The following is a 14924-nucleotide window of genomic DNA, read 5'->3' as shown; positions in this document are numbered from 1 at the left end:
GTGGGAGGTTGCGGAGGGAGAGGGCGCGGCGACACCGGAAGTAGTTGGCTCTCACGTCCGGGCTTCGGTCGCAGCGACTTGTCTCGGGGCCTAGCGACAACATGGCGGACCTGTCTCTGGACGAGCTGATCCGGAAACGCGGCGTCAGTGTGAACACGAAGGGGAGGTGAGCCGTGGAAGGAGCCTGGCGGGCGGAGAGGCCCCCCCTTGCCCGCGAGGGTTCCCTTCCCCCCACGTCGCTGCCCGGAGGCGGGATCCGTGCTCTGCTCCGGCAGGATCCGGCTGGGGATGTGCACTCGGTGCTCCGATTGGTGCGCTCTCCTGTCAGTCATCGCCCACTGGAGCGTTCGGTTCTGCTTGGCCGTTCTCGGCAGTGAGGTCTCCGAGGCCGAGTGTGTGTGTGTTTCGCACCATAGACGTGGGTCTGCGTGGAGAGGGGCAGCACCCTCCTTCCGCAGGTCTCTCGGCGCCTTCATTGTACTGTTTCTGGCGCTTTGTCCCTAAGGGCGGCCCAGAACATTGTGTTTATTCCAAGTGGGGCATCTTGTGTGCTGAGATGGGACAGTATTTGTTTCGGGGTGACAAACTATGCGCTATAGCATACAACCAATAACTGATTGTAGAGACTTTTGGGGTGGCTTTGTGCATTGGGCCGGCCCTGCTTCTTCGCCTTGTGCATCATACAAAATTATTGGCTTTTGCTTTTCATAGTGCCAATGTCTCTGTTCCTGAACTCTCCTCTTTTTTTGCTCCTTTTACACTTCCTTTGACATGCAAGGTGATCTATTATAATTGTTCTATTATAAGTTTGAGCCGTTTCTGAAGAGAATGGTCTGTTGTGCCTTCAGTTGAATTCACTACTGGATAACACAAGTTAAATCCACAAAATAGAGGGCATGCTTTAGCATGGGAAATGTTACTTAAGTAATAACGCAGAGAAATTTGTCTCATTAGAGAGCATTTAGATAAATAAATTAACAGCTTTGCTTATCTGCAGTGAAGAGGTCACATCTTTACAATGTTGCCAAGGGAACAGGCAGCACTCACCTTTCATTCTGATTCTTAGACAGTGTCCACCAGTTTGAGCGAAATGTGTTAAACAGAGAAGCAAAAAACCAGCCAACATGTTCTTTGAAATATAGTTAAGAATTAATTCTGATTTCCCCCTTTCCCCTCCTATAAAAGCATGTTTTCCATTTAATATCAGGATGTTCTATTGTAATTGAAATGCTGCTTGGTAAGCTGACTAGATGTCAGTTACATCTCTTAAATTCCCTGTATCCTGTATTTAACCCTGTATCCCATTTCAACCCATTTTAACAATATCCCAAAATTTTGGTGTAGTACATGCATTCTTCACAAACACAGATCTGTGGTTGAAATATGAATTTCAAAGCTATGAGGGGCAAGCAGTTCTATCTCTGTTAAATATTAATTGTTTTCCAAAGGAATGTATGTATATTAGATTATCCTTGTCAGTCAACTTGTATAATAACACTGGATTCCATTGTTGGCCTTTTCGCAGGTCTTAGTGTCTTCCCTTTTCTTTCACCAGCTCCAGCCTTCTCTTGAAGTTCAGATTTTAAAATCTCTGAACCTTCAATTTGGCCTCTTCTATCACTTGGTGGAACTCTTGGGTTAGATCATAGAATTGTAGAACTATGAAGTTGGAAGGGATCTCAAGGGTCATCTTCTCCAACCCCCTACAATGCAGGAATCTCAGCTAGATCATAAATGACAGGTGGCCATTCAACCTCTGCTTAAAAACCTCCAAGGAAGGAGAGTCCACCATCTCTCATGGGAGTCTGTTCCACTGTTGAACAACTCTTACTGTCAGAAAGTTCTTCCTGATGTTTAGTCGGAATCCATGTTTACTCGGAATGTGAATCTATTGGTTTGGGTCCTAGCCTCCAGAGCATGAGAAAACCGCTCCAGCCCTTTAAATATTGGAAGATAGCTATCATATCTCCTCTCAGTCTCCTCTTTACTAGGCTAAAGATACTCAACACCCTCAATCATTCAAGGCTTGGTTTCTGCACCCTTTATCATCCTGGTCACCCTCCTCTGCACACATTGCAGCTTAACTCCTTAAAATGCAGCGGTTTGTTTGCTTTTAACACCTGACATTTCTGTTCCAGGCTGAACACAAGGCCATTATTTGGCGGTAGACCTCGAATTGGCGTTCAACAAACTTTTCTAAGCAGATCAGCACCAAGTGTTGCTTTCCAGAGGACATTTGATGCACGACAGAAGATTGGCCTTACTGATGCCCGACACAAAATTGGCGTGAAAGATGCCCGGGAGAAACTGCTTCAGAAAGATGCCAGGTTTAAAATCCAAGGAAAAGTGCAAGACGCCCGGGAAATGCTGAATTCCCGAAAGCAGCAAGTGACCAAAGTTGTTGATGCCAGAGAGAAGATCAGTCTGAAAAGGAGCACTCCTAGTGCAGCCATTGTGAAAGCTGCTGTGGAAACGGTGGCCCCTGCCATGAAGATCACAAAAACAATTCAAGTAGGTTATAGTCAATATCTCTGCAGTCTATTGTTGTCTCTCCAGCACTATCCTATGTGTTGGCAGCTCCTGGAGCACTAGTTGCATATATTTCAAGGGAAACAGTTGGGGAAAGCATTGATGTGGCATTATATCGCATGTGTAATACAGAAAACGAAATCCATGAATCTGAGTTCTGACAGTCTGCATTGTTTCATAATTTGATAATTAAAAGTAGAGATCTTAGTTCCTCCTTTAAGCTTTGAGTATGTCATCATGATGAAACAAGGGATTTCACTGAAATCTTTAGGTGTTAATGATGTGTCTTTCTCTCCCCATCACAGCAGAAGGCTGCAACTCCATTGCACACTCATCCTGCATGCATGAAGGTCAACATTGTGAACAATCACACAAACAAACAGGTGTGTGCCGTTCAGTAACAGAGTGGAGTTGTCAATTGTTGTAAAATCTAGTAATCTTTGAATATGTGTTTAATATTTATTTCATTTATTTCAGTTGCTTCCAGTGAACCACCCTGAAGTGATTTTATGTTTGATTTTGGAGATTGGCATTATAAACTAATTTAAAAGTTTTATTTGCCTTATGTAATATGTTCACAGCCTACAGGCTGAGAGTGTTATCTGCATCCCTTTCATTCATGTAACTCACAGTTTCCCATATGTGTAGTATCTTGCCGTGACAATTCACAAAGTAGATTTGTGGTGCCTTTGGATCTTACCCCTACATTCTTGTACTCGCTTATTACAATCCTTTCAGTACTTACGAAATATCATTTTTAACTTCTGGCCTCTATGTCTACCTATTTTGATGCTATTGGCCAATCTTGTATTATCACAGTACACCTGCACGAGAAAGAAATCCTGTTTACTCTGTCTGCCATGGGCTAATCCTTTATGTTACAAAATTGTTGGGCAGATTAATGCTTGGCATTAGTGCTGAGAGGGATTGAAGAAACTCTGTGCCAAACTGAAATTTATGGCAAATGTGTGTCTGCATGTAATGTACTTTTAAAAAATGCTAATTGCCACTAATTGAGAGGGATGCAGTAATTGATTGTGATGGGTGGGGTATTTAACCCATCCCACACTGTGATCTTGAGGAAATTCCCACTTTTCAAGCTGCTGTTTGCATCAGGAGTAAGGTCCCACTGACTCCTGTGGGAACTTTCTGCACAATGCAAATTGTAGCAGGGGAGGGAATTTCACTTCAGATGATGACAGGGAGGAGAAGGTTACATTCCCCCTCATGCCACAATCCTGATCCTCACCAACATCTGCACATGGATATTTGCATTTTAGAAATTGTGCGTGTTAAATGCAAAGGTGCATTTAATATCATGTTTAGATTGAGTCTTCAAATTTGAGTTGAATTGAACAGCCTGAGGTTCCTGTATTGCAGGGGTTTGGACTAGATGACCCTGAGGATCCCTTCTAACTTTACAGTTCTATGAATGCTACTTAAAAGTCCTTTTTATTTTCATGTCCTGGTATTAAGATGCAGCAAATCAGAGTGGCTACATACATGTATTTGCTGAGGCATATCTTCAGAAAAACCTATTAGTAAGCATGCATAGAACTGTTTAAATGCATCAGTCTAGACTCTTTAGAATATCTGCATTATATCAGCAACCAGAATCATCAAATCAACCACTTGCATTTATAAGTTACTTGGGGTTTTGAGACTTCCGGGATAGCGCGAACGGGTAATGGCGGACTCCCTCTGAGCTCCGGAGGGAGTCGGCTCCGCTAAGGACGGGTCTTGCCGTGCCGGCGACACGGGGACCCTTAGAAACCGCAGGCGCGGAAGCCTGCGGACATGGTGACTCGGTGGGCACCTTAAGCGCCCTCCCTGACCCGCGAAGAGCCTTTTTAAAGGCTACGGAGTGGACCCGAGAGTGGCGTGGTGCTGAGAGTCGATCGCTGCCTTGGCGGAGCGAAGCCGCGAGCCATGACCGGAGAGCGCTGTCTTTCTTCTTAAAATTTGGACTGAAAATGTAACCCGTGAGTAAAAGGAAATTTCGGCACTAAAAGTTTCTTATTTATGAATTCGAGTATGATCGGGGGGACGTGTTAAAAAGGAAGTCCGCACTCCCCCTCCCCACCAAAAGATTTAAAGCAAAGAGATAGCACCAGGTCGGAAAGACTTTGGTGCTTAAACGGAGAACTTTCACAAACTGAATTAAGAAGTAATTTGAGCAGGAGTGGAAGAAAGAGGAATTCCGGGGGTTTTGCTTTTTAAGTTGACCCCCCCAGACCCGGGTAGCGCCCAGTGTGGGAGCCCGAGAAACAGAATAAGGAGTTTGACAGCTGTCAAAAAGAGCTGTCAAACGACTAGCCGAAACGTGGAACTGTGTTATAACTGCTTTTCTGGATTAAATGCTACATTGAAACTGAATTGATTGAACTGATTGGAAACAAAATAATTCTTAACAACAAAGTAACTGACTGTTGGGTGAGATTCATGATGGAGATCCCTCTGGAGGGAACTGATGACATTGCAATGGCTGCTGAAGGAAAATTACTGGCAGAGATACAAAAAATGTTTTGTCTGGTGGGAACCTTGCAAAAACAGAACACAATTATGACTGAACAGTTGATGACCTTCAGTTTTAAACTTAACGACTCTGTCAATGGAACTAAACAAGTGGAAAAAAAATTTGCAGCTGCAGAAGGAGAGAGAATCCTATGGGGGGAAGGAGAAAAAGAAAGAGTTCAACAAGAATGCAAACAGAAACCTGTAACTTTTGGGAATCAAAGAAACAAGGAGGATGACTATGGGATTGCAGATCTGCAGGGCCAGAGGAAGAGAGAAGCCCCTGGAATAATCAGAATATTGAATCAACAAAGAATGAACAAGTTCAATGGGGACTTCTTTCTGGGGCTGGACTTTGGGAGATTTGTTGTCTTTGGTCAAAAACTGTCTTTGTTTGATTTGGAAGAAAGAAAATATGAGGAGCTGCTGACAGAACTTCATGGAGAAGGGAAGACCAACAAAGAGGACTATAAACAAAATCGGCGGAGAGAGGCTAACTGGGGCCTGAAGGCCTCGGATGTCAGAAATCCAGGCTAAAACTGTTGTTTATCTATTTGGGTAGGGGCAAAGCGGGGGCAGGGGGGAGGGGAATTTGGGGTGGTAAAAACCTGGGATTTGGAACTGAAATATTATGATTTTAGATTTAATATTAAAAAAAAAAAAAAAGAAAAAAAAAAAAGGATGAATTTGTGGGAGAGAAATTACGCCGACCTTGGAGAATAGATCCAATATGGGAAAGGGAACATGTAAAATTATGATAAGTTAAAAAGGGGGAAAAGATAAATTGGAAGGAAAGAATTGAATAATTTTTAAGAGACCTAATAAATAATTTGCTGAGCTATGTAGTGAAAATGGAAGGTGGGCAGGGGAGTGCGGGGAAGTCATTGAAAGAAGGAGATGAAAATTTGGTTGTGTTTTGTTTTGTTTTGTGTTTGTTTTACTTTTGTTTTGATTTTTTTTTTATGTAAGTTTGTTTTGTCTTTAAAATTGAAAATTGAATAAAAATTATTTAAAAAAAAAAATATATAAGTTACTTGGGGTTTTTTTGTTTCTTTCTTTCTTTTTAGTCTCCGTATGATGTAGAAGATGATGAAGAAACTGTATCTCCCCTTCCTAATAAGCAAATGAAGATCACTACCACAAACAGCTTTCTGCACAGTGCGGTAAGGGTCTGTCTCATGAGCTTCTTCACTCCCTCTACTTCCCAGTGGACATGTACTTTTGTTGTTTTGCATGTGCTCTGCGCTTGTATTGGCTGAACTTACTGGGTCCAGGTTTATGGTATTCTTGCAATCTTTTACCCTAAAACAGGGCAGCATATTGCTGGCCCATGGGCCAAATGTGGCCTATAACAGGTTGCCATCCAGCCCATGCCCCATAAAGTGAGCTGTTGTGGAGGAATAGATCTCTGTTTCCATCCCAGCAGTCTACTCTGTTTCTGTGCAAGGTGCAGAGAAAGAAAAGAGATGGGAAGTTAGGGAGAAAAGGGGTTTCTTTGTCCACTGCCAGTAGGTGGCCCATGTCCACTTTCCCCCATGGGAATGGGGCTCTGTAGAGCTCCAATGGCCCCCGAGCTGCTGCTTGCACCTGTACCAAACAGAGTGGCAATCATAGAATCATAGAGTTGGAAGAGACCACAAGGGCCATCGAGTCCAACCCCCTGCCAAGCAGGAAACACCAATAGCCTGCACTACTGGTAAAAACAAACTTGCTCGTTCTCTTGCTCTTGAGTCTGCAGTTAGTCTGTCTTCTCTTTGCTCAGGCAAACCAGTAACTGAAACTGTGTTGTGTCATTTGACTTTTTCTAATCAGAAAGACTCATTCATACTAATCATTTTCAAAGCATTTCATGGCAGAGAGTTCTGTAGGCTAAATGCATTGCCTGTCTTACATAGGGACTTTATTTTATGAAAGAAAGATAAAGAATATTTTATTTACACTATCTGTAGTCAGGCTGATCATGTGCCTGTACTCTTGTCCTAAGCTAAACCTCCAAAACACCCTAGGCAATAAAACTGTGTCACTGGGATTAATAGGATTATTTTGGTGGAAATAGAACCTGGATTGCAGCCTAAATTTGATATTCTGGATAATCTTTCTCCATTTAAAAAAAACACCTTTGAAATGGACAACTAAAATGGTGTGTCGCAATCCAGAAAGGATTTATGCTGTGATGTTAAGGGGTATGGTATTCTGATTTTCTTTATGAGTAAAATACCAAATAAAGATGACACTTCCAGCACATTATCTCACATTTTCCCAAGATTGTAGTAACTACCTTAAAACTCTAGGTGGTTTCTGCCATTTTTAGACCCTAGGGACCTAGTTTTTGAAAGATTCTTTCAAAGTTCTTTAGCTTATGTCCACTTACTTGAAGTAAAATCCATTGAATGTGGTAAGATAAACATGCATACTCTGTTAGTTTATCCTTCTCGTCTTAAATGCTTCTTGCATACGTTATGATTTTACTACATTACAATTTCTCTTCTTTTCCAAACAACTAATAAAAGCTTCGTTAAGATCCTTATTTTCCCAAACTAACAACCTGATTAGTTTGACCTGATTGATCAAAAGTAGTTGTGCAAGGATAAGGTGGGATGGAGGGAGTTTTCCTAACTTGTAAAATAGTTAAAAGTTAATAATGGAATGTGCTCTCTTTACACAAAATGTGAAATCTGTTTTCAATACATGATAATTCAAGTATTTCTAACCCGCAACAATTAACCAGTGTGCACAAATACTAAAAGGAATTTTTGAATGCATTAGCTGACTTCAGGGACTGAATAGTCTTCTCTACGTCACATTGGCTTTATTTCTAAGGTTAAATCTTTATGGAATGGGAAATCTTGCTGGATAGCTGCTTCTTAGAGGAGGAGGAGGAATTAGTTCTGCTTCTGGCACTTGCAGTATTCAGGGATTTGTGTTCTCCATTTACATAGGCTGGAGTCAGTGGCAACAAGTTCTCTCTGTCAAAGACAGTCCCCCTCACGAAAGTTGTGCAGAATGATGCCTACACGGCCCCCACAGCTCCACCGTCCCCCATCCGGACAAAGGCCCTGACAAACATGTCCCGAACCCTGGTGACCAAGGAAGAACCCCCCAAAGAGCCACCGCCAGTTGAGGTGAGTCAAGGACACAAATATCTCTTTGTGGCCGTTACAGCTTCCTATTCTGGATTTTCATAACAAGAAGAAGAATAAACCCTGTTCAAGTGCAGCTGAATGGGGGAAAATTTATTTCCTTCTTCCAGAGAAAACGGTGGAATTGGACATGGTAACTTGAAGAACTGGTAAAATCTGAAACCCATTTGCTTCTCATGCTTGCTGTGCAGACATTTGTCATAAATGATTTCTTGTTGAAATATTCTCAGAGATTAACAGAATCTAGCAAAAACAGTAAAAATTATATTCTGAAGGCTGGATTTTGCCGAATCTTACCCTTGTCTTTCCCCCACTTCCTCAAAGCCCCGTTTACTTTGATCTATCTCCCCTCCCCCCAATCCCAGACTATATGCATGTGACACATTTGTCTGTTTCTTGGCAGCCGGCCTTCAGCCCATTAGAAGGCACTAAAATGACTGTGAATAATCTGCACCCTCGAGTCACTGAAGAGGATATTGTTGTGAGTACTGTATATTGTTGAAATCAGGGATTTGCTTGTGTCTTGTATCCGTGTTCTACCCAATGTTTATAAAGTAAAATGGAATGTGTGCTTTCTTGGGAGAGCCTGGAGAATCTTAGGTGGTAGCATTAAGGAGCTAGGTAGATGTCTGCAAAAGCTCCAAGACGCCTAAATATCTTCAGAAAAATTAATTGACTTGAGAGCAATCTAACGACTTTGAGGAGAGCCACCCCTGTGTGTTCCAGAATTACTCTCCTGAATGAAGTCCTGGCAGGCTCCATTGTGTTCTTCGCACAGTAGGAAAGTTTCCAAAATTTGTGAAATCCAGAACAGTTTGCAGGCAGCGCTCTGACGCCAGGTTTACTGTCACATTCCCTCTGACTTTTGGTGTGGGGGAAATGATCCCAGTGTAGCTTTAGATAAACTGGATGTTCTGTTGCTCTACATCAGGCATGTCCAACTCCCAAGAGACTGCGATCCCAGTATTAAAAAACTGGCAGTGATCTACCCATTGTCATTGGAGGGAGGAGGAGCGTGTGTGGGGTGGGTGGATTGCCCACAGTTGTTGAGCTTTCCCCCTGTAACTTTCTGTACACAATAAGGATCCCTCAATCTGCCAGGGATCTTCCAGTCTACTGGTTGGACATCCTTGCTCTACATGTAGTTTTCTGAGGTTATATGGGACGTTAGGAATGCAAGGACTTCTTCGTGTAATGCATGAGAAACTTTAGGCATTCACTCTCACAAGATGTGATTATTAGATCATGCGACCTTTAAACAGGAGCAGACATAGTTGTGCAACGTGGCTCTAATTGTGGATAGCTACGTCGAACCTCAATTTATACTACCTGTTGGGTAATAAAGTACTTTCGTACTCTGATTCTGAGTTTATTACCTAAAACATGGATTGTGGGGTGAGGGAGGGGCCTCTGGCCCGCAGACTTAACTAGGTCCACTCAGCCTCCCAATTTGGTCTGCTCCGCTGTTCTTCCCCGGCCACAACCATATGTCACTCAGCTGATATCATACAAACAAAGTACCCGCTGCAAAGGAATAATCAGGAGCCTTGGAGTGTGCTCCCAATGTTCCTTTGCAAGTGCTGTTTGTGTTCAACACTGTTCAGATTGGGTGCTGAATGCAAGCCACACTGCTTTCACCAGGGTCAGAGCCTGACAAATGACATCAGATGATTGACAAGAGAGAAGCCTGGGTTATTGGTAAATTGTAGCAGATGGAGGGTCAGCCACAATTTGAATTGGTCCCGTGGCCAAAAAGTGGTTTCCCATTCCTGACCTAAATATATTTATCTGACTGTTGTTGGAAACAGAAGGCTGGACTAAGTGTTCCTCTGTGTGCTCCAGCAAGGCAACCTCTATGTTCTTAATGTGTGAGTGTTCAAATATCAGAGTTGGCAGCTGTGGCCTTGACTTCCACACTAAATTCCACACTAACAACAAATGCTTACAATCACTGATGCAGTAGCAAAGATGAGCTAAGTTAAATTAAACTATACTGTACTGTGCTCTTTCCTCAGGAGTTGTTCTGTGTATGTGGTGCCCTAAAGCGAGCCCGTTTAGTGCACCCCGGAATGGCTGAGGTGGTGTTTGTGAAAAAGGAAGATGCCATTACTGCGTATAAGAAATACAACAACAGATGCTTGGATGGTGAGTGTGAGCCTCTGGCAGAACGCAGAAACATTTTACTTCCCTGAAGATCTCAGATGGTACTTCTTCTGTGTGTAAGAAGTCAGGAAATTATTAATTAATTGTTAATGACTGCCATGAGGGGCTGAGCAGTTCTTGGACTATTATTGTATCAGGTGTTTAGAAGTCACCAAATTTGCTCATATTGGAGTGAGAGTGATATTGCAGGCACATAGATGATAACTTGCCCCTACACCAACTGGATATACAGTAATACCAAGTTTGTGAGAATTAATGCTCTTGAGAGACTGCAGAAACTTTGCTGTTTCAGAGTTTGGGTAAGTAGTTAGGGTACTGACATGAGGAGGGATATTGGTTTATTTTGTCCTTATTTTTATTATGTATTTTGTATTTTTATCTTGTATTTTTATGCTGTGACTGCCCTGAGCTCTGCAGATGCAGCGCAGTATACAAATTTAATTAATAATAATAATGTATCTCAAAGTAGAGAAGCTTAGGCTCAAACTGTGTATAATAGTGGCAAATCTGTGCGTTCAAATCCAGGGATCTTGTTTAATGAGCAGAATGGATGCACAGTGAAGAAACCTATACCACTTTCCTAAGGTTTAATACTTGGTTTTCTTTGTTCTTCTCCATCAGGCCAGCCGATGAAATGCAACCTTCATATGAATGGGAATATCATCACATCAGACCAACCTATCTTGCTGTATGTGCATATGGGTTTGTGTTCATAAAACTATGGTGTAACATTTTTGCTCCTTCACAAGGTGCCATATAATTTTTGTACCCAAGCAAAATACCAAACAGGAGTTTGTTGATATTCAGATCAAAGCTTTTTTACTAATTTTCCTATATATCCAGCACTGCTGTTCAGATTATCATCTGTATGAACGGTTGTCCTTCCATCTAAATATGGCAGTAGGCTTCTCCCAGCCTGTAATTGCTTGCTTAATAATCAGAACAAGTTTTGGTTCAGCAGTGTAAATTGATCTGCATTTCACCATTCGACAACTATTGATGGTGGAGCTCCCTGGGGTTCTCTGTGTTCTTCTTTTTTCCCTTTCCATAACTTTTTATCCCTTAATCTGAAATCCTGAAGAGTACACTTGGCTTAAGCTAGCTATGCAGGCAATAGATGGTAATTGCTGAAAAGAGTAAGCTCTGCTGCTTGACTTGACACTTGTTCTGTTGTGAGGCTAAATAATGTATCTCTTCTTGTTCTCCCTAGTCGATTGAGTGACACCCCCTCAGTGAAGAAGGAAGGTGAACCACGTCGGACAAGTGTAGGAACCGCCTCCAATCCACCAGCTGAAGTGGATCCTGATACCATCTTAAAAGCACTCTTCAAATCCTCAGGGACCTCCGCCTCTGTGCAACCTACAGAGTTCAAAATCAAACTTTGAGGAGTGGCAGGCAAGGAGTGGACTGGAAAACTTGTTGAGCGTGGGAAATAGGGAGACAAGTGTGGGAACGCAACTGATGTTGTTTTTGACCATGCTGAAACCTTTGTTTTTCTACAATTGCTACCTTCCTGTACAGTAGTGTTCTCCCTAATGTATGTGTTCTGTTTTCATAGTTGGAGTTTTTGTCCACATATTTCTAATGGAATAATCTTCCCTTCCTCCAGTGATATATCACCAAGCTTAGAACATTTAACTCTTTTTCCTTTGTTTCAACCACCCTACCTGTATCCAGCCAGTGAAAAGTGCAGCTAGCAAAGGATGTGAGTAGCATCTGTTTGGCACTTGCACCCTTTGAGTGAGAGATGAGAGTCCTTTTTGCTTTTTACTGATGATGGACTGCGTTTCCTTTTCAATTCAGCTCTGTCTGTGGCAGAGGCCAGGATTTGGTAGCGGTTTTAGCTGTTCTGAAATTGTAAAATTAGTGAAGGAGAAGCAGCAGCAAATGTTCTCTTCGTTCAGCAGCTAATGGAAGGGACTGTGAAGGCAATGCAAATAGGTCTAGGCACAGGAATATAGCACATCTTACACTTCATCGTCTTCTTTTGTCGTTGTAATAATCTGCTAGTGCACTGAGAGAAAGAAGCATGTGCCCTGGTGTTGGTGTACCCTTCAGTCCAGGAAGTCTCACAGATGCTCTCTTTGTGAGAATGCATGGGCTTTCTTTCACTTTGTACCATTTACCATGTGTTTTTACTATGAAATTATGTATTGGGCAAGAAGAAAGTGTTTCTGGCTTCAGCAATCACTTCTCATGCCTGATACCTTAGAAGCACTGCAGTAAATAGAGGTCCTCATTCATTCAGTCCTGACAGATTCTGATGCACCACTATGTTTTGTAGCACCTACACCTTTCTTGGAGGTTAATGACACCCAAATAAACTCCAGTGATAAACCCCTAGGAACTATTTCTACAGGGCATCTGTTTTTACCCTACACTACCTTATCCCCAAGTGTAAGAGTCAGGGAAAAATCCAGCCTCCTGCTCTCATGGAATTGTCAATTGTAAGAGTTGCATCTTTCAGTACTCTGGGCATGACTGCTGCTACTGTACAGCACTGTTGCTTATTTTTCTGTACTGGGAAATGGTGGGTGTCTCTTGTGGTTCATATAGAGGAGAATCTACTTATTGGTTTGGCATAGAACAGGGATAGCAGGAAAATGAGTTGCCTATAGCAAATGAGGATGATTTGTTTTTTGGCCATGCTGAATTTCCTCTGACATGCCAGTCTTTGCTAAGACAAAAACATACTTCCCTTTTCTAGCAACCCATTTAGTCCAGTGAAAATGGAAAACTGACAAGGGTTAAGAATAACTGCATTGGTTTTATACTAAATAAACATGCAGATACTTGTATGGGGGCTTGCATTTTTATACTTCCAGCTACAAGACGAGAGCATTGCTGTTTATCTGTGCTAAAACCCTGCAGTGTAATATATCTGCTTTCTTCCATTGTAGAACCTGGTGCTCAGTGGATTCTACATTCCTTTTGCTCTTTGTTCTGTACAGTTTCTTAGTTTCATTTAGCAGGTACACACATTATGTCACACAATAAACCTTCACAACATGGAAGGCATTTGCTTCCCAATGGGTTTTTTAAATCTGAATTACTAATTTAGGACCGGTCATAATTTCACCCTTACTGGGGAGATGTGCTTATGAACGGCAAATGATATTTTGTGCAGAACTGCTGTTCCCTGTACCTGTGTTTCATTAGCAGTTGGTTACAGGGGAAGGGAAGGTTGGGGCTGGAGGACATTATGTATTATGTTTCTGAATAAACGTTTGTTATACAGAACCTGTATTTTGCCCTGCCTTCTTGGATTGCAAGGAAATCAACTGATTAGTCAATAGAGTCCTGTTGGTTTTTCACTTTTGGGGGTGCCTGTCAGCAGAATCAAATAATAAAGCTTTCTGTGGATTGTGTCTTTTAAGGCTGCTGCTGGGGGCTGCCATGTTTGAATTCTCTCCCATGGAGATGGGAGGGAAGAAGACCCAGTTCCCTGACATGCTGTTCTTTATGGGCAGGAAGATTTTTTTGTAGGGAATGTTTGAGAGGTCATGAGAGAATACAGTGGTGCCTCGCAAGACGAAATTAATCCGTTCCGCGAGTCTCTTCGTCTTGCAGTTTCTTCGTCTTGCGAAGCACGGCTATTAGCGGCTTAAAGAAAAAGGAAACGAACTCGCAAGACGTTTTCGTCTTGCGAAGCAAGCCCATAGGGAAATTCGTCTTGCGGAACGACTCAAAAAACAGAAAACTCTTTCGTCTAGCGAGTTTTTCGTCTTGTGAGGCATTTGTCTTGCGGGGCACCACTGTATTGCATAGTCTATCAGTGAAGAAGAAAACAGGATTATGTGGCATAAAAACAATATGCTATTTCATCTTCTATGGAGCCATTTTGTTTGACTATAGACTTCTGGGGTATTTTGACAGGTTTGCCACATACTCACTCATCTCTGTTAAAAGGAGAAATGAAATAGAAAAGCATTTAAAAAACAGACATGTTACAAGGCTGTTTTGATCCAATAAAAATACTTGTAAAGGTTTAAACATGTAATGGTTCTGGAGCATAGCAAAGGGGTAAGCTGAATGACAATATGATTTTCCATCTATATTTTTAGCTGGTAAGACTTCTCATTACTCATTAAGATAGCTGTAGATATTTCAGCACCACCACTTCGTATCTTTTGAGTTCAGCTGTACTACTTGGGAGAGTATGTGAGGAAGCCAAGGTTTACTTCAGAGGTTCCCAAACTGGTCTGTAGACCAGCAGTGGCCTTTGATCTTTGTTCAGGTGGCCATTAGCATGTCCACATTAAGTATTGAGTTTTAATTGTATGCTTTTGCTTATTTTGCACTCCAGTTTGGATGCAAAGTGTGATGCGATAAAATACAAAAGCAAAAAAGAAAGAAAAACAATTTAAAAGTATATAGCATCTAGCAAAACACACTTAACACCAGGAATAAAAAAATCATTAAATTGCCAAGACCCTCAGCGATTTTAATGGCGGGGAGGGGAGAGCCCCTGGCTTAATTTGAATCTGAGCTGGGCCTAGGCGCCTGTTCCCTGGGCGCAGCTGCGACCACCGAGCAAAACGAGAAGATGCGCGGGAATCTAACTGGGCTCCATCATAC

The 14924-nt window shown here is 42.1% G+C and overlaps 1 protein-coding gene across 2 annotated transcripts; it reads left to right on the top strand.

Moving 5' to 3' along the window:
* POLDIP3 (DNA polymerase delta interacting protein 3) lies at positions 1-13586 on the top strand. 2 transcript variants are annotated; one of them, XM_081877710.1, is made up of 9 exons: positions 1-166; positions 2139-2511; positions 2838-2912; positions 6111-6206; positions 7983-8165; positions 8587-8664; positions 10199-10328; positions 10968-11034; positions 11557-13586. In XM_081877710.1, the coding sequence occupies exons 1-9, from the start codon at positions 102-104 to the stop codon at positions 11729-11731; spliced, it is 1242 nt and encodes a 413-aa protein (XP_081733836.1). In that variant the 5' UTR covers positions 1-101; the 3' UTR covers positions 11732-13586. The 2 variants fall into 2 exon arrangements, with proteins under 2 accessions (XP_081733836.1, XP_081733835.1); XM_081877709.1 differs by having other exon boundaries at positions 4-166; positions 2835-2912.
* The last annotated feature ends 1338 nt before the right edge of the window (positions 13587-14924 follow it).

This window comes from Podarcis erhardii (genome assembly GCF_964252035.2).
Source record: "Podarcis erhardii genome assembly, chromosome: 10".
NCBI lineage: Eukaryota > Metazoa > Chordata > Lepidosauria > Squamata > Lacertidae > Podarcis > Podarcis erhardii.
This window is presented reverse-complemented; position numbering and strand designations above follow the sequence as displayed.